Genomic DNA, 19,818 nt, shown 5'->3' with positions numbered 1-19,818 from the left:
TGCAGAGCCTGTCACTTTATTTTGGTGAATTTGGAGAATTTCCCGAGATTGCAGGAACTGAGCTGCACTGGGGGTGGGGCTGTGCTAGTATTTCGGGTGGGAATTATTTTACAGACTAGTTGCTGGTGGGGATGTGCGTGCTAATCACTGGACTAAAATGTTGGTGGTTTTGTGACATGTTCCATCTCCGGATCTTTTGGATTCCCAAGGGCATTAATATCCCACAGTACTTCAAAAGAGCCTGAGTAGTCTTTTGGAAAAGGAGGGGATGTTAATTTCAGGGGGTTACCACTTAACCATACTAACATGAGAACACTGTTGTTTTAGACTGTATGCGCCTTTGTCATTACACGTTTGCTGTGTCAATCCAATAAAGGCTACAGCTCACAACTAGTCCCTGTGCACTTTCTGCTTCTCCTGTGCTTTAGGGTGAAACAGGTGCTGGTTTGTTTGTATGCAAAGTTAAACTCTTTAAGATCAGTTTATTGTCCATCGCTGCTATGTCTTGTTCCAAGCAGTTTTTGTTTTAATTTGCAGAACCAATAACAAAGTGAGAATATTGACGCTAAGGAACGTCAAAAAACATTTTTTTGCAAAGCAGCGTGTGCTGCGACATTTAATCATATGCAAGGCGTGAGTGGACTTCATTTCCCTCAGAAGCGAGAGACTGAAATTGAAATAGGAAATGGAAGCAGGAGGTGAGTCTCCTGGTTCAGCTTTCTTTTTTTGCAGTGAAGTGTGGAGAGACTGGATGGGGAGAGACGCGTTCATGCACATGTCCTCTGGTGCTTGCTGCTTTGTGAATCGGCAGGAGTCTTGATAGGGGGTTGCAGGTATTAAGGCAGACTGAGTTTTCTTTAATCATATGTAAGCCCCGTAGCCAGGAAGGGCACCTGCCTTACTGTATTCACTTATCACATGCACAGTGTTGGTTTTATTTCAGCCAGTCTGTCCCTCTGCCATAAATTCAAGCAGTGAATCATGTAGTCCAATAAAACAAGAAAAGCAGTTTGTTGCAGTTCAGGAGTTATGAGGTGCAAGCTCTTTTCCGGCACCCTGTTTTAAAACTGGAGTTACAGTTCAGTTCAGTATCATGCACAGTTGGTTGACATTGTGCTTTATTGTAACAGATTGTACAAAGACATGCAGTTCAGAAATCCCGCAGTACACAGTGGATGCCTGCTGCCCTGTAAGAATAGTTATCCCTTCAGATGTCACTTGTCTGGGGAAAAGTGGCTGATGGCATGCTCACTCACATTTCAAAAGTGAAGCTTGGGCGCAGTAGACAATGACCAAATTAGCCTAGTTGTCTTTAAAATAACATCGAACAAATGCAGGCCTCCCTTCATTCACCACAGTCCATTGACACACAGGTGTGTTTGCCAGAATTATATATTCTCTGGAGTCATGTGATTCATTCCACTTGATAAAGTACGAGCTTCAGTTTCATGAGACCAGCCTTTGTTTTATACGTGAAAGGGACTCTCTCGCACCCTTGTTGATAAGAAACATCTATGAAATGAAACATCAGCTGAATTAAAGCAGGCTTAAATAGCCGCAGCTGAATTTTGGATTTGACAGCACCTGCCCTTAAGTAACATTGGAAATAAATGGGATCCGGGTTGGCAGTTGCAGCCCCTCCTATGCTGTTAGCCTTTGAAGAGCCCCCTTCCGCCCTGTGACACTTGTGAACTTAGATTCGTTGCACTCTGGTCAGCCCTGCCTTCCTCGGTCAGCTGCACAGCTGTGGGGGGGTTCTCTTCCGATCTGGGATCAGCTTACAGTGCTGCGCCCCCCACCAGCTGCCCGCGTCTCCCTGCTCGGGCGCGATTCGAAGGAGAAGTGCTCCCGTCAGGCAGGCGGGCCGTGACGCTGCAGGGCCGTGCTGTTCTGTGCAGGGCCAGCGGGCGGCGCTGTCATTGCAGAGGGCAGTACAGGTTTGTCCCCAGAGCTGTATCGTATAGTTAAGAGGCAATTAAAGAATAAGACTACACTATTTTTTTATTTCAGTAATAGCCCACTTGGGCAGCTCAATAATCTACCCATCCTCCCACAAGCCTTTTTGCTGTCAGAGGACTGCTGGATTCTAGGTGTCATCACTGAAACGTAACTTGCTGTATCAAGGCCTGCCTAGAGACTTTTGAGACATTTTCAGTTTGGCTCTACCATGATTTTCCTCTGAACCAAGCATCTTTCTTCTAGGAGTTAAAAAGGTTGTTTTTTTCACTATTTTTGTGTGTTTCAGTGGGGGTTTATAGATTTCAGAAGTTTCCTGCAGTAGCTGTGTTTCCCTCAGTGTGTTTGCAGGTGCCTGACTGTGGCTGTATTCCTGTTCTCTTACACACAATCCTGAGCCGCCGTCACCTCTTTGCCTGCTACAGCAGAATAGGAGAAACATATAAGCATGTTGCTAAAGAAAGTTCAGTCTCACCTTAGCTGTGGAAAATAGAGAATGGAGAGCTCTGTCGTATTTTAATAGATGATTCCAGCTAAAATATCTGGTGAACAAAATGGTTGCTGTCTTGGGAGGGAAGAGGTGTGAAATTGCATTACAAACTGTTGCTTAGCATGAGTCACGTCGTGAAGCACTCTTTGGGAATCTCACCACCAACCCATCAGGAGATGCACGTCGTTCTGTTGTTCAGTCTTTCCACTGAGCAGTGGTGCATGATATTCACTGACAGGAATGGGATCGGGGCTGTTTGGCCTGTTCCAGTGTACATTAACATCCAAGGTTTCAAACTCAAGCCTTTTTCTCCTCTTTGATTTTGTTCTGTGATCCCTCATTCGTCACTCACCCGTCTGATCTCCAACAGGCCCCTGTGCCTGCAGCTTCAGCCTTGTCTGACACAAGGTCTGTATTAGCACACAGTCTATTTTTAACACTGTCAGAGCCCTGTCTTCAGCGCGTATATTGATTGTAGTCTGCTAGATTCGAGCAATTCCACTATTACATAACAAAAAGATTACTGCACAGCTTGAGTAATTCCCTCTCTTAGTCAACTTATACATGTGACAAAGCACACAGTGTTATCAGTGCTTGATAAATCAAACATGCTGAAGTAAGTCTGCGCAGCTAAATCCAGCCATCCTAGATAAATACACCTCTCTCATCATAACAGTAATAATAAGTGTCAGGTGAGGTGTGTAAGTGAAGAAGTACAGGAGTTTCATCCAGAATCTCTGGATGAAAACTTGTTTAGTTCTTCCAGGTGTAAGAAGGTTCTGTATTTCAGGAGATATTGTGCTCTCAGACGTCACCGTTGGCACCCCAAGCCTTTGAGATGTGCTCTGTCTTTGCAAGCAGCCTGTTAGTCTGTCATGGTGTTAGTTGTGAAAGCATGTCAATTCAATTCACTTTATTTTTATATCTCAAGTATTGAATTGAATTGAAAGCATGTTTCACATAGTGGTGGTTTTTGCTTTAATATCTTTAGCCATCTGTGTTCTGAAAATCATATTACATTGAATTTATTTCCCTTGTTAATCCTCGTGCTTCAGAATATATTTTGGAAGTTATGTTCTCCTTTTATTTAGTGAACGGTATTCATACCTGTGTTTTCATTGCCAATAGCAACCAATAAATTCACTCTTAGACTTTATAATGAATGATGTATTTAACAAACATTATTTATTGGTGATATTAAAACTATGTATGAATTTTAAATTATTTTATTATATGATTAATATGATTATTGTGTTAGTTTACTTACTGTGAGTGATTTAATTTTTAGTCTTAAAGTACAAGTCATAATTTTATTACTGTTAAATCAGCATACAGGCAACAGGTGAGCCTGGAGAAGGTGATGTAGGCAGAGGGTGGCGAGAGAGTGGGGGTGCTCATGGGGCTAGAGATGGCTTGTTGTTGAAGCCGATACCCTGCCTTCCTTCAGAAAAAGGTCCTGTTGAGATTAAAAGAGATGGACGAACCCAAGGGTCTCCTCTTCTTCATAATTGTTCTTATTGCCAGACAGCCGTTAAATAAGTGATAACTATGAGAGGAGACCATTTGGTTCACCCTGAGTGAAATCCCTAAACTGAAACTGAGATGTAGTTATTTAACAGGGTTGTTTCTCAGCTGTTGGAAGAAAATGAAAGTTGTGGTGTTGTAAATTCTTTGGTTAGAGCTTCAGTGCTGTCCTGGCTTATTAAATGTCATGCTAGATTATTTTAAATTAAATTAGGGTGATCAACATGATTAAGCCACTTTGAAATCAAAGCAAACTCTGGAATTTGTGTGTTAGTGGTTTGAAATATTGCACACTGGGACATAAAGGCATGCTGAGTGCTCTTTCCCAAATGCATTTGGCCTTTGCTGTGTTACTAGATATTATTGTGCAGTTAGTAACATTATTTTCATAAGGATCTGTTCTCTGTGCAGTTGCTTATTTGTAGTAACTGAATCTATCTGAAGCAAAGGGTAAGCATCTTGTGGTTGGGTAAGGATGCAACCATGGGGATTAAGTGACTGGGGATCTCTGTAGCCACCTGGGCGCCTACTGGCTTGAGATTAGGGCTGGGCGATATAGCCAAAAACATTATCACGATAAAAATTTTCATATCAGTCGATATCGATAATTATCACGATAAATGTCAAATCATTATTTCTTTCAAGTTTAAAGGCAGATTTTTTCTCCTGAGTGAAAGTGGAAGAAACCAGACAGTTAATTGGTAAATTAAACAACTCTTTATTTTAAGAACACAACAAACACTTGCCAAACAGCAGAAACATTAAACAAATCTGAGGTAGAGAGTATTCAAGTCTTTTTCTGTCAAAATATGCATGAGTAAAATTTACAAAATAAATATCTTAATAGAAAAATTAAATACTGCAGTGTGATGAAACACACATAGAAGATGGCTCAGACAGACTGCAATGTTTAAAGTGCTCTGTTTTATGTCTGATCGTAAAAAGCCAAAATATCTCCAAATGACCGAAGTTGAATGACCTTTTCTGTCGACGATGCATCGTCCTTCGAGCTGGTCGTTGGCAGCACTACATTTGCTTCAGTGTCGCTCATGTCTCCACTCTAACTACAGTCCTGTCAGCCACCACCGTGTGGGTAAACAACACCGCGTTAGCTGCCCGGTCTGCAACACGCACCCACACTCGCGCAGTATTTTGTGCGCATGTGGATATGCATGCGCAAAGCATAATCATATATATCGAACATTTATCGAACTTTTGTTAAAATTATATCGAGGAAAATTATATCGCAATAATTATCGTTATCGAATTATCACCCAGCACTACTTGAGATGACATCATTGAGGGACATGCCTCCCCTCCAATCAGTGCTGCTCCTCCTGTCCATCTCTGCAGAGCCTGTAATGTCAAGTGAGCGGCTCTGTTGGAGGGCAGGCCAGAAGAGCCTGGTAACCATCTTTTGTCTGAGAGCTGAGACATGAAGATGCACGTGCAAATTGAAATTGGGTGGGTTATCTTGTATAATGCAAAAATTTTAATTTTAGATTTTAATTAAAGGATGCTTGAGCCTCAGATCACTGTCGTTAACATCAACAACAAACAAGCTGAGTATATACATTATACTCGGATGTGCTTGGGTGCTGTTAAGTGGCTTATTTTCATTCTGTGTACATTCTGTGAGCAGACTGGAGGAGTGTCTAAAATTCAGCACATTTCTGTCTGCAAGCGCAGTGTGCAAGGCTGAAGAAGAACAATAGTGCTGAGGGTGATGTGAAGTGAGACATCTCGTCCTGTCCTCTGTGCTTTGAGCTAGTTTTACTCTTGTCAAAGCAAATTAGACAGGAATCTGGGCAGGTTTGCACTTCAGTCCGCGCCTGGCACATATTATCAAGCACTGATTTTCACACAGAGCAACCCAAGCTGAGATTCAGATTCTCAGTCTTATGGCTTAATTTTATGCAACATTTAAAAAAAGGTGCAAGGGTACAGAAGGAATTGGGAAGCATTTATAAAAAGGCAAAGAAAATATAGGATTTAAAAGCATTTTATTATGTCAAAATAGTATAATGAACTAGTAAGGCCTCCTTTAGAATATTGTGTCAAATTTTGGTCACCATGTTATAGAAAATATATTGTTCATCCAGAGGAGAGCAACCAGGTACACTTGGGATCTAAAGGTAATTTTCCACGCTCACTGCAAGTGAGATTTAACTTTGTTCTGGTGAGTAGCTCTGAAGCAGCAGTAAATTGCACTCATGAGTGTCTTCTGCTGAAGTCAATAGCTCTGTCCAAGAGCTGTCTGTGATCACAGGGTCCTCTGTCATACCATCCTTAAGAACATCAAGCATTTCTGAATGCGAGGAGGTAATGTAATTCAGCTGAGCTTCATCAGTTTGGTGTGTTGTAGCTAAACAATCCTAGAACATCTTGTTTCATTGCTCATCTTGGAATGTAGTCCATTAAGTTGATTTCCTCAGTGTCTCTGAGGATTTGGGATACTTGAATCAGATCCTCTTATACTTTTTGTTGGGGGTTTTACATTTATAACCATCAAATAGTGTATATTTGTTTTGGATTTTTCATACATACAGCAACGTTGTCACCTTCTGTTAGCTGTTTCGAGTGTATTTTGCATTCAGGATGACAGGCCGCATGGCCTTTGGTTTACTGGTGAAACCCGTCCATTGACATTTTAGACACAAGACAGTCATGAAAAGATCTCTAACTTGAATATTTGAATATTCAAACTTGGACACTTTGAATTTACACATAATGACAGCACTGAATAACAGTCATGCACAGTGTTTTACTCCAGCTGTCATGCATGGTTCTAGCCAAAATTCAAGAACTGCCTTTCCAAACAAGCTGAGACTAGGCAGGTTAATTGTTTCTGTCCGCACAGCAGCTCAAGTACAGCATTGCTAGGAGTGTATGTTTGTGATGTGGCCACAGGCAGGTTTCGGCATGTCCTAGGTTTCAGTTTTCTTACCAGTACTCCTTTTGCAATGTTTCAAGACCTTAAGGAGATCAGGCCATTCAACTCCATGGCACTCATTAAAGGGGAACTGCAGTCTAAATTTCGCTGACCATTAATAAATCTTGGTAACAGAATAAATGCATTCACGTCATTAATTCACGTTTGACAAATTTAGAATGAAACACAAGTTCTAGAACTTTGTGATACTGTTAGTCGGCCTGATATTAAAAACTCGTATTCAAGTTCCCAGGAATTGAGATGTGATGTGGCCCTTCCTGCTCACTAGTCACTGTGATGATTCAGTAGAAGTTGTGCGGCAGACATCTCACCTCAGAAATGTTCCAATGTGATCTCCATGGAGAGTTAACAGGTAGTGTTTGTCGGCAAAACCGTCTCAAAATCGATTGCAATATTTCTATTTATTTTAAAGAAATGTGTTCGCAAGCCTGCTTGTTTACAGTGTAATAGAGCCACTTCACATCACTGGATGTTTTGTTGCGTCTTCTGAATTGCAGAACATGGCTCTGCACATACCTGGAAATTTAATCTATTTTGTGATATAGAGGTTTTACAAGTTACTGTGTGGATTTTACTTTTTTTGTGGTTTTAAATGCATTCATCAATATTGATTTTCTAACCCTGAAATATAAAAATAGTGTTGCAGTTCCCTTTTAAATGGTGTTTCTCTGGAGTCAAAAAGGTGGGACTGGATGCACTGGCAGCAAAGCCTGAAAGTATGAGATCTCTTTCAAACCCTCCAGCCTGACAAGGGACAGTTCAGAGCAGCCAAGCAGCTCTGGGGGGTGGGACTACACTGAGCTGCCTGCCGGTAACCCACACGGACCCGGGAGAGCAAGCCGACTCAGTTCAGATGCACCTCCCAAGCTGGAATCGCTCCCAGGACCCTGCTGCTGTGAGGCAGAAATGTCAACTACCACGCCTCCTCATACGTAGACCGTTTTGACGGTGTCTTACTGGGACACCTTCTGAAAGTTGGCACGGATGAACTGAGTGATGTGTAGATCAGAAGAGGCTGCTTTAACAGTACACATTTACTGTATCCCAAATTGGGTTTTCCTTTTTATGGAAAGAGCCTCGGGAGCAAATATTTGTATAAAATATTAACAATTTACCTATTTTTAAAACCTCTGAAGCTTTCTTCTCTATCCCACCTATCATGCCTACTGACTCATTAATTACACAAGGCTTTCAGAGACTAACAAATACCTTTACAGTGTATATATAACAAAGACACATGGGCATGCTCCATAGACTGTTTCCGTTGCAAAAATTATTTTAAGTTTGTCATCACAGGAGTCTGTTCATACCAAAGTCTACCTGGAGTTCAAGATGTGAAGGTTTTAATGAAGACGTGGTCAGAATTCTTTATCTTGTGACCAAATCGCGGTCTCTACACCTCCACATCAGTCATCCACCTCCAATACAGTACACCTACCTATACCCCACTTCTGCTCGAATACTGTATTTACAGAGCTAATGGAATACGACACAACACTTTTAAGTGTTACTGAAACAGAGTTACACCACTAGTAAGAAGTCTTGATGGCTGCAATGGATTTCATTGATCTGCAACACAAGGAGAGAGAAGGAGAAGAATTGATTCAAGATTTCGCATTTTGGGTAAACCATGTGGACTGCTCTACAGAACCTGGGACAAGAGTGACGGAAGTCAGTTGATGTGACGTACATTTTGCAGCAAGCCCTATCGGATCAACTTTCAAGCACAGGGTGCAGCTGATTATGAGCGCACCTACAAGGACTCCTGTAGTCCCTGTAGAGCACTCTTCTTATTTCCTGTGTCAATATTCTGCACCATTTATCCCTTTTGCGTGTTTGCTGTGGATGAGGGATTTTAAACTCATTTCGGCGGTGTGTTTTTGTTCAGGGCAGGCTCTTCATGCCGGTAATTGGTATGGGAGTTCAGTCTAAGCAGACTTGGCCTTGTTGACCAGAGATTGCTGGTAGAGATCTGGACTGTGCCGCTGGCGACTGGGACCAGGGCAGTGCTGCCTGAGAGATCAAGTTGCTTTGCGGGGCAGAGTTTATGAAGAATTGCTAACTCGACACTGAGAGTAAAAAGAACAACAATTATTTGCTAATTTAGATTTTAAAAGGTTAGGTAGATAAGAAGTGCTGTCCTGAGACCCTTGGTCTATACTAATAACCGGAGATGTCTATGTATGCTCCTCTCCTGTGTGTAGCAGGTGTCTTCTCCCTGTTTGAACTGGATACTGCCGTATTAAGGAGAGGCCGAGCTGGAGTTATTTCCCCCCTCTCTTCACTGCAGGAAGTGTTGAAAGCAGTTGGACGTGTAGAGATTTTGTCTCGTGAGTAGATCTGGTTCAGAGCCCTGTAACGCTGCGGTAAAAATAGACCTGTAACGGTGCCCTCCGCCGCGGCGCTGTGCGACCGAGCGCGCACCAAGATCGCGTTAGGGCTCGCCGTCGTGTTTACATGCAGCAGCCCCCTGGAGGGAGGGCCGGAGAGCCCTGCGCTTCACAGTCCACGCTAATGCACTTTCAGCCAGGAGCAGGTCGATCCTCATAAATGTGGTGATGGAAAGCTAATTGTGTAGGTCTTGTTTCTACCTTTCTGATCTGAGTGGATGAATACCCTGTCTGCGCTTAAAGAGCCTTTAGCTCAGCTGTGTGAGCCTGAACTTGGTGTGGGGAAATAAAAAGCCCTTTTTCGTGCGTCTCTGCTGCAGTTCGACTCAATTTAGACTCAACCGTGGAAGCTTTTTTAAATCAACCCTCACACGCAGATTGTATCGTAAATACGTATTGCCACCTTAATATACGTATCAGTTTGTTTTCACGGCCCATTTTGCCTTTGTAATTTATCATCCTTATCGCTCAGCGTGAGAAGCAGCTAACGCTCCTGCAGCGTTGAGGCAGTTTTTTTGCAGACTTGATAGATGTCTAAAAAATGACATAGTTCAGGCGGGTAGCTGTGTCAGCATGCGTAGGGAAACCGGGAGGAGACTAGGAGACCTCTTCAAGAGAACATGTTAGGGCTGTGAAGGTGAAAGATTTCTCCAAGCCCATAGTTTCTCATTTCACCTCAGACGGCCACGATCACACCGGTCTCTCTGTCTCTGTTCCCAAAGAAGGGTTTCTCAACTCCCACAGCAGAAAGACAACAGAAACGAAACTCATCCTGAAACTAGGTTCACACCGTCCCCCTTCTCTCAACGACAGACTTATTTTCATGTGATCTTCTCTATTCTCATGCAGGTTTGACTTCAGACCTTTCTTCACCTCTCTCCACTTTGCACTTCATGTGTGGCCTCTCTGCCCCTCCTGCCTCCTCCCCTCTCCCAGCTTTTGTTCTTCTGTGCTGTTTAATCTCTGCTGTCTGCCCTGTCTTTCTCACACCTGAAGAAGGCTTCACAGCCGAAACGTGTTTTCTTTCTCTTTTCAGCCTTGAATAAACCTATTACTTGTTCCTTAAAAAATGACATTACAGGCTCCAGCCCATAATGAGGAAATGCATAGCTGTCTGACTTAAGAGAATTTAAGTTCTGTCCTCAACTTACTGAATCGGCTGGGGATTTTCAAGTTTGTTCGAAGACATGACTTGTATTTTTCGGGGGAGAAATTAACCATGCTTGGTGAATGTTAGTGTTCTTGGAAACGTCCTTCATGACACTGCAGAGGTCAAGACAGCAGAGGCTTCTCTGTCCAGTGGAAACGGTGCCTGTGAGCTCCAAGCTGATCCCAGTCCTTTGCTCTCCGCATGAGCACATGGCTCTGTGGAGGAGATATTATTCGACACCCGGGCCCCTGAAGAGTCGGCTCAGCCTCGAGCGCCTTAAATGGGTGTCTCTGAAGAGGGGTCGGGTGTTCCCATGAGGCAAACCAACACCAGCCGGCCGGCTGGGCCCCCAGCTGCGACCGGGAGCGAGGATTTGATCAGTGGTCTCACACGGACGCCCCCTGCCTCCTGCGTTGGGGGCGAATAGGAGTGGGGAAGTACTCTGAGTTGGGTGCGCCATCTCCTCACTCCTGTGCTGGATGGTCTTCCTCTTGATGGCGCGTACCTCTGAGAGGTTTGGCTGGAGGAATGCCGGCGTTCTCCAGGTGCTCCAGGAAGGGCCGTCAGCGCTCGTTATGCGAGACGGATGCCGTTGCTTCACAGCAGGAGTCTCATTAGTTTCAGCGATCCTGCTGGGATTTGGAGCACCTGCCTGTGTTCTGCAAATCGAATAGCGGATGAAGGGGGATTTGACCAGTTCTGTGGAGGAGCAGCGTGGAAACCAGGCACTGTGACTGCATCTAGGCTGGGGAGGGCAAGGGGGGGGCTGCCAGCAGGATGACGTTTTTCCACGAGCTGTGACGGAAGAGCAGACAGTGTCAGTTCACACCTGTCAGTGGGGCTCTGGGCCGGATCTGACAGATTCAAATGGGAATGCACAGCTGCCGCCACTCTCTGGCTCTGTCCTGGGGAGATGGCAATTAAAAACCCATCTCAGGATGGCAGGCAGGCACCTGTCCTGGCTGATTTATGAGAAAACTGTCCAAAATCCAAAATTGTTACCTCTAGACACCGGGTTACCTGAGCCTTTAGTGGTGTCTGCAATCTGCCAAACTCCTTTTCTCTTTTCAACCACGGGACTGTGGTCCCCAGGAGCCTTGTCTTTCCCCATCGACAGCCTCGTTTAGTTTTTGTTTCCCTCCTCTGTTTTTGAAAGGGGCGCAGAAAAATAAAATGAGCAGTGATCTGTGATTCATTCTTCAGGTCCTTGTCGCAGCTGTCAGCCGCCTCACCTCCTGATTGACGGCTCCTGTGGGTCAGCAGTGTCCGCCCTGACCTGCAGGCCCTCAGGATGTGGGGGGGACAGAGGTCAGGGTCCTGTGAGGTCAGGAGGAGCAGCTGTGATCACGTCACTTTTTTCTGTTCGTTTTTCCAGGTCAGGAGTTAAGAAATAACTGTAGATTGCATTTTAATAGCAGTTCTCACACCAAAGCGGTTATCTCATGTTGTTTAATAAGATACATCATTTTCCTCAGCTAACACATTTTACCAGATGATGGCGTTTCACCTGTGCAGATGCTAGATTACACTGATTCTGTTAACGTATGTGAAAGTTATGTAGTTTAGTGCAGGGTTGTGTAATTCCTTTTTTTGAGCAAAGTGGAGGCAGTTTAGATGATCAGGCGAGATGGGCAGTACCTCAACCAGTTCCAGTGTTTCTTTGGAAATTGCTAGTATTTGCTATACACTCACACTGGCCTTACCCAGCCCATTCTAACACATGTTCCTTCAGTGACAGTGTTCCTGTCTTGTCTTAGGAGTTTACTTTGCCCTGCCTAGCTTCCCAGTGGGCTCAGAGAGCATCCAGCCCCAACTGGATATCCGAAATTGTCCTTGCAGAATTTTTTACCAGTATTTTAGCAAACTGGAGTTAATCATTGGCGTCCCATCTCCTGTAGCTCTTGGGGAGCGTATCAAGAAGTTGATTACCTTACATTTAACTGCTGTGTTTGTTTCATTCCGCAACACCAGCCAAGCTGAAACAAACCTTTGAGCTTTTGAGGCTCCCAGCAGTCCGTATTGTCCTGGGTATTTCTCCATGTTTTCTTAGCACTCAGGTCTGGCGTTTTACTGCCTTTTGTGTCTAGGGAAAACTACTGATACAGTGCATTGCTGGCCACATGAAAACGATCATTATGTACGTTTTTTAAGCTTAGTAACAGGAGCTTCGTAGATAGCCTACTTCTCAGAAACCACATTTCCCTGACATCACCATCTCTCTTCCTCTTCCTGTTTCTCGATGGGCACTGTGTTGCTGCTGGCTCCTCCCTGCTCTGTTTCTCCTCTTAACACAGTTCCCTTTTTTCCCCACAAGCTTTTATTCAGGCTTTCACACCTCCGGTCCTCCAAATAAATAGAAACGTCTTTTTAAATGAGAAGATGTGAAGATGGTGATTCAGTGTCCCCCAGTATGTTTATCAAGGCTGATGAGCCGCAGGATTTTACATGTCATTAACCTGTTAAGTTCATGCACACTTTCACAGCACGTTAAACCATCCATTCCTTTGATTCTTCCATATAAAAGAGCTTCTTCTTCATCTTGTTTTGTGATAGCAGAGCAATAATCCTCCTGCTTATGTAGTCTAAATGATCACTTTATTAGCCATATACAGTTTCTTGCATTAGGAATTTATCTTTTCGCAGACCCCAGCTTGCTCTCCATGAGACACACAGGCACACAGACGGGGAGAGAGAAGCTTGGGGTCAGTGCGCAGGGTCAGGCCTTTATACGGTGCCCCTGGAGCAGCCCAGTGTGAATCGGATCAGAGTTCTGGTACCAGTCTGCTGTTTGTTCTAGCAGTTTGGGCCCTTCAGTCTTTGAGTCTCTTGTCTGTAACCCCGTAGTGCAGTGGTGTCTAAGCCTGGTCCTGGAGGGGGCCCTGTGTCTGCAGGTGTTCAAGGTGTCTCTAAAGCAGCAGCACCTGATGAGCTGGGAGAAGCTGTTGAGCCTGATCCAGTTAATTCAATTACTGGTCCATTTAATCAAGTAACCGGCTTAATTAGCTCACCAAGAGCCATGCTGGAATGAAAACCTGCAGATACACAGTCCCTCCAATACCAGGGTTGCTCATCCCTGCTGTAGTGTCTGCTTGTTTGATCTTTTAGTGTGGCTTTTATTGAGTAAAGTTGCAATGTTAGGCACATAAAACGCAGATATTTCATCATGGCGGCACGTTTCTGATTCCTCAGTGTGATCTTTACAAGACCCTGCCGCTGGTGAAACCTCAGATGGCTCCCAGTGCTGTGCAGCGGGAGTCTCGTTTCCACTCCCAGCTGAAGTGTTTGCAGCTCGTGCTGCGATTAAAATTCACAGCTCGCCTCTGATGGCTTTTCCAATTCACCTCCACTGAGTGAAACGCAAGCCTGTGACATTGGACCCCCTTGAGCAACATTGGAGTGTTATGTAATTAAATTTCAGCTCTGGGTTGCAGACATTGGAAGTGCAGCAAAAAAGGAGAGGCATCTATGCACCTCTATACTTGGCCTGGGAATGTGAGTGTGCAGAAATAGCCCTCCCTCAGGCAGAGCACATCCAGCATCCCCTATTGATTTATGACGCAGGCGGTGGTCAGAACGCGCTGTTCTTATTTTTCATTATGCATTCGGTCGGTGCCATTAACAAGGTTGACTTGTGCTGGCTGTGATTCTGAAAACACAATGTGATGTACGCAGAAGTATTAGAAGCATTGTCTGCAGACATGTTAGAATTACCACTAATCTTTGATACTGATTAATATGTGGTTCTGACAGATTTAACTTGCACTATGCTCTGTATCTCTGTCATGCAGTACAGAAGACCCTGGAACATAGTTGTAGCTACATGAAAACTTGATAGAAGTGTTTGCATGTTTTCTGAGACTGTTTTGGGCTATCTTATGAAGGATGCACAACTGATTTAGAAATCGCTCAGAAGTTAAATGCATTTTCTTGTGTCTAGACGTATGCCCCTCTAGGTGCTGTTGTGTTCTATAGTGATGTTAGTTGTTTTTGTGTGCTTGTAGATGTGCATGCTCTTTGTGTAGCTGAAACATTTATACACAACTCTAGTCCTTAAGGGCCATGGTGTCAGAAGATTCTCATTCAGTTTGACCTTTAAGCCACCTACTTCAAGTCGTCTTAGTTTATTGGTCCAGGTGCAACAGTTTTTAGAGCCCTTCTGATGTCTGTTGGGTGGTCCACTAGGATGCACGAGCTCTGGATTATCCAGTTTGCTCCTAGTGGTGCCTTTTCAGGCTTCCTCGTCATCACCCATTTTGTTTTCCAGGGTTTTTACTCTGCCTTGGCTGTAAATACTGCAAGTTCCTCGCTGCTTATCTGAAGCGTTAGTCTTGAGCGTCGCCGTCCTGTGCAGAGCAAGCTCGTCGGCGCTAATGTGCGAAGTGTTGGGAATGCAGGCCGGCGCAGGGGAGTCCCGAGGCGAGGGCACCTCCCGCCAGCCCGAGGCCGCGGGGCCGTGCCGCGCTGCCGAGACGCACCTGGGCCCGAGTCGCACCTGTGGCACCACCTCGGCTCCAGTCCAAGTGTGACTCCTGCAGCGATTCCCCAACACCTAAGGTTATAGATTACTCTCCAGAATAATCAGAAGTTGCCAGAAAAGTAATTGTTTGCAGGCAGGAGGCTGCAGCTGTGCTGTTTTGTCACTCTCGGGCACGTTCAGGGCTGGAGCAGAGGAGCCCTGTTCTAGACAGCGAAGTGGCTCTGTAGAGGCTCAGAGACAAGCCTGACTGAAGACAGTGGCTAGTGAAACGCTTACCTTGCTGGGGTGATGGGTGACAGATGTGTGCAGAGCATCTTGAAACATCTTGACAGTAATGAATGTGCTGGAAACGAGCAGCTACACATGTGCCTTAGTGGAACTAGTCTGCCTTGCTTGTTGTATAGTACCATCAGCATGACCTGAATATGCAGGCTTCTCTTTGGCTTCCAGTGTAAGACGGGTTTCAAACTTTGGTCTAAGTCCGAATTACACGTTTTGGCTGTGAACCTTCTTGTAGGAAGAATCCCTTCAACTGTCCTAATTGAGAAAAACTCCGGAGTTCTTCAGTTCACAACTTGAATTTCTCATCAGCTGAGAGGTGTGCACAGTGTAAGCAGCTAAGAAAAACAATGGGCGGACAGTGTTCTTGTTGTGACTTTATTACTGATGAACGGAGTTTTTAAATTCCATTCATCAGCTCTGAACGACCGGAAGACTGACTTCGACTTCCGGAAAGGGACACACGATCAGTTCTGCAGGTTTGACTTCAGCTGATACTGCTGCTAGTTTCCCTGTAGTAAAACTCACTCCTGGGATGCGGCTGGTTTGAAATGTGCTGACAAGAGTCCCGGGAGGGGAACTGGAAATCGCAGGCGGCTGGCGGCTCTCTTCAAGCCCCAGGAGCTGGATCTCTGGTGGAAGGGAAGTCCGCCGAGCCGTGCCGAGCCGTGCCGAGCCGTGCCGAGCCGTGCCGAGCCGTGCCGAGCCGTGCCGAGCCCTGCCGAGCCGTGCCGAGCCCTGCCGAGCCCTGCCGAGCCCTGCCGAGCCCTGCCGAGCCCTGCCGAGCCCTGCCGAGCCCTGCCGGCCCCCTGGGCCCAGCCTCACTGTCCTCGTCTTTGTGTGCGCAGGGAGGGAACAACGCCGGGCACACGGTGGTGGTGGACTCTGTGGAGTACGACTTCCACCTGCTTCCCAGCGGCATCATCAACCCCAACGTGACCGGCTTCATCGGTGAGCAGCCCTGCAGGCCGCCCAGGCGCCTCGCCCACTCCAGCCCCTGACACCGCTGGAGCAGCAGGGCCTGCCCGTGGCCATACCTGATGCAGGACTATGTTTTTAGCTTGCTTTAGTCTTACAGGACGCACGAGTAGCTAACTTTGTTTTTGGACACTTTGAAGTTGTTGTACCAGCTGTTATTTTCAGTTAATAACCAACTCCTGATAGAAACTTCATTAATTCAGTTGGGTTGCATTACATCTATAGGTCTGCGTGCATATAGTGAAACAAATGCCTGAGGTCTTGCATTTCCTTACGAAGGGAGTTATTAACCATGCTTCTGTACCCTTAGTGAGTCTGGGTACTCGTCCAGCAGTCGTGCATCAGTAGAAATACATTTGCACACAAGTTGAAGGACTTTTGATAAGTAATTATTATGTCTTACAAAGTAGAGATCACATAGCAAATATTGGTTGCTCTCACACATTCGGAGTGAAGAAATGTTTTGCAGGGCTTGGAATTTTTTTTTCCCCAAACAAATCCTTACACACTCTTATTTAATGCCTTGTAGAATTTACCCTTTTCCTTTAAAGCCGATTGTAAAGCAGTGCTCCTGTGAGTCATTAGATTGGGAGTAGCTTAAGGGAAATTGAATATTTACAGTCCTCAGTATGCCTCTGTGTCCCATTAGTTCAGGGCTGTGTCTGTGGTGCTGTTTAAACAAGAAAGTGCACTCTAGGTTGCTATAACAGAGGGAATTACAAATCATCGAACCGAATTTTAAATGCTTTTTTTATTATGAAGAGGTTCTACCACAATGGGAGGAAGATTTATTTTAGCTTTGTGCCATTTTCAACTTAGTGCTTGGATACATTTCAGAATTAAATTGAATATGTGACCTTGTTTGTAAGAAACCCTTCATCAGTCAGGGTCTTGAAGTTTACAACTGTAATCTCAGTATTCCAGCAGCCAAACAGAGTTGGACCCCTAAAACATCAGGCTTATACAGGATTACCTAGGTGTTTTGGTTTTAATCTCCCAAAAAGAACTGCTCCAGTTTTCTTGTTCCTTTCTGATCCTAGGCAATGGAGTGGTGATTCACTTGCCTGGTCTCTTCGAAGAGGCAGAAAAAAATGCCCGAAAGGGAAAAGGTGAGTTGGTTCCTGATGACCTTCGAAAAGGTTTGTCCCTGAATGAGCTCTGTGTTTTGATAGTGGACAATAGAGGACTTTCAGAACTGGGCTGTCACTGTGGCATTCAAACAGGACAGCCGGTATTGCAGCGGAGGGGGAATAAGTTAAAATTGGCACTTTAATCTTTCCATGCTTGAAAGTGTTAAGGGGCGTATCTTAGCTTTAGTAAGTTCATTCTTCATAAGCTTTCTCTCCTCAGTTTGTTGCAGTGGTCAGAGTGAGGCACTGGGCCACTCTGGTAAGAACACGGGTTCACACCTGTGATAGTCTGGTCTGGCTCTGTTGCTTAGCTAGCATTTACATCATACGTGGTTATCTGAGTGTCTGAAAGCTTGGAGAGTGTGATGCTGAAGCTGTGCAACCTTAGTCAGCCTCACAATAAAAGAACTGGTTCCTTCTGAAGCTCTTCATTAGTTAAGTGGAGGGGTGGGAGTTGCACTCTGCTGTCTCACAGAGATGTTTTGTTCCCTCTCTGTGTAGGTCTGGAGGGCTGGGAGAAGAGACTTATCATCTCTGACAGAGCTCATATCGGTAAGTGTGGGCAAATTGCCAGAAATGATCTGTAGTTCACTTGGTCTGATAAGAGTTGTGAAAGAATGGAAAGCCTTCTCTAAATTGAGTGGTATTCTACAAATATCTGTTTCCCCTTTAAGAGATGGTACAAAATTATAATAAACATTTTCTGTACTTATCCCTCATGTAAGGGGACGTCAGTGTAATTAAATGGCATAGCTTTCAGTGTATAACACAGCAAGCCCAGTTTGATAGGAATATGTAGGGCAGTAGACTGCAAGATGACATAATTCTTCTGCTAACATGGGGCTGTTACACAGAGCAATCATTGTCAACCAAACAAAAACAAAACTGCAGCAAGCATTGATTAAGACAGTTACAACTGTTTATTTTGTGTATTTTCAAACAGTATCAACCCCCTCTAATAACTTAGGTGTCAACAGTAATTTAAACCACAGAATTTTATTACAGTTAATAGATTTGTATTATTAGGAATATTATTATATTCCTATTCCTAGAAGGAATGTTGCCATGGCTTCCTTGGGTGTTTTAAAGATAAAACTGGCAGAGAAATTTGGGTTTTTCAGTTTTCACTAATCTTAACACCTGTGAACCGTTGCTGCTGTCCTATGAATAACATTTTCCACAGAGCTGTGAAGCAGGTGAGATTTTGTTTAATTCCTTTGCCGTGAGCGTGCCCCACCAAACACGGTGAAACGCAGCTTGACAGTATTTGGCAAAAAGATGTGATTTAAAAGGAAGGAGAGGACCCCGTCAGTCCAGTGTGAGCTACCCTGAAGCTACTGCTGTCCTGGGAGGGCAGATATCTTCCCCCTCCTTCCTAATAAACATTCAGAACCTTACTCCAGTGCGTTCAGTTGTAATATATCGTGTCCTACCAAAAATATATCTTAAAAGACTTCAGAAGCTACGAAACCTTTTTCTAGTCATCATTTATTTACAGATAAAAACGTTTTGAAAGATGTCTTGATCTAGGAGATCTGTAAGAAAGGCCAGGGCTGTGTGAAGAATTGTCATTCCAATGTTGCACCAAGCCCAGGGCCCGACAAGACAGAGCCATGCTGGGCTTCGCTCTCATGCATGTTGGGAACCCGGTGGCTCTTGGCTGACTTGATCTTGTCCGTTTCTACCCACAGTGTTTGATTTCCACCAGGCAGTTGATGGTGTCCAGGAGCAGCAGAGACAGCTGCAAGCGGGGAAGAAGTAAGCCCCTTTCAGCTCCCCTAACAGACTTACTGTTTCTGTTTCACACTTCCTGGGCAGTAGAACAACAGCGAGCAGGTCTTTCTGAGCTCTGCACACTGCTCGGAGAGAGAGAACATGCAGGAAGGTGGCGAGGTTTTTCCTTTTATGAAGAGACCAGAGCCCTGCTAGTGCTGCTTAAAAGCCTATGCTTTAGTCTTAAGTGTAAATGAATAATATGATCCAAGAAGAAATTATTATTTAAGACAAGCTGAAAGAAACACATTAAACAGTCCCACTACGCTGCTTGTGAAGGGGTGCTTTGTGTCTGCTTGCTGATGTAATGAAATTTAGTCTGCAAACAATCGACCACTGAGAAGCAAAGTATTATCAAAAGCCAACAACATAAATCAGTTTAAATTGGTTAGCTGGAGCAAACAGGTTTTGGTTAAAAGGAAGCGATACTAATAACTTGCCATCTTAACGTCCTCTCTCTGGTTTTCAGTTTACATTGTGATTTTAGAGACATGAAAAATAGAAAAAGTGTCTTAAACTTTTAAATGCAGAATTTGTGGCTTTAATTTATTTGCTTAACGATATGATACCAATCTACTAAATTTAACTGATTTCTAACCATGTGAGTTTCTGTTACCTGTTTCTCATAGTAACCTATAGCCAACACTTGACCGGGATTTGAACACATCTGTTCTGCTACATGAATAATCCATCAATATGCAACATATACTGAGTGCAA

At 44.5% G+C, this 19,818-nt stretch overlaps 1 protein-coding gene across 1 annotated transcript in view; it reads left to right on the top strand.

The window, feature by feature from the left end:
- Positions 1-19,818, top strand: part of adss2 (adenylosuccinate synthase 2) — a 36,494-nt gene that overhangs the window by 2,626 nt on the left and 14,050 nt on the right. The window contains exons 2-5 of the mRNA XM_088934257.1: positions 16,068-16,170; positions 17,238-17,306; positions 17,829-17,879; positions 19,019-19,085. Of these exons, the coding sequence (XP_088790383.1) occupies positions 16,068-16,170; positions 17,238-17,306; positions 17,829-17,879; positions 19,019-19,085 (290 nt within the window). The remainder of the gene's footprint in view (positions 1-16,067; positions 16,171-17,237; positions 17,307-17,828; positions 17,880-19,018; positions 19,086-19,818) is intronic.

The sequence above is a fragment of the Atractosteus spatula genome, chromosome 15 (genome assembly GCF_055471065.1).
Source record: "Atractosteus spatula isolate fAtrSpa1 chromosome 15, fAtrSpa1.hap1, whole genome shotgun sequence".
In the NCBI taxonomy this organism is placed as follows: domain Eukaryota; kingdom Metazoa; phylum Chordata; class Actinopteri; order Semionotiformes; family Lepisosteidae; genus Atractosteus; species Atractosteus spatula.
The sequence above is the reverse complement of the archived record's forward strand: the minus strand, read 5'-3'. Positions and strand labels throughout refer to the sequence as shown.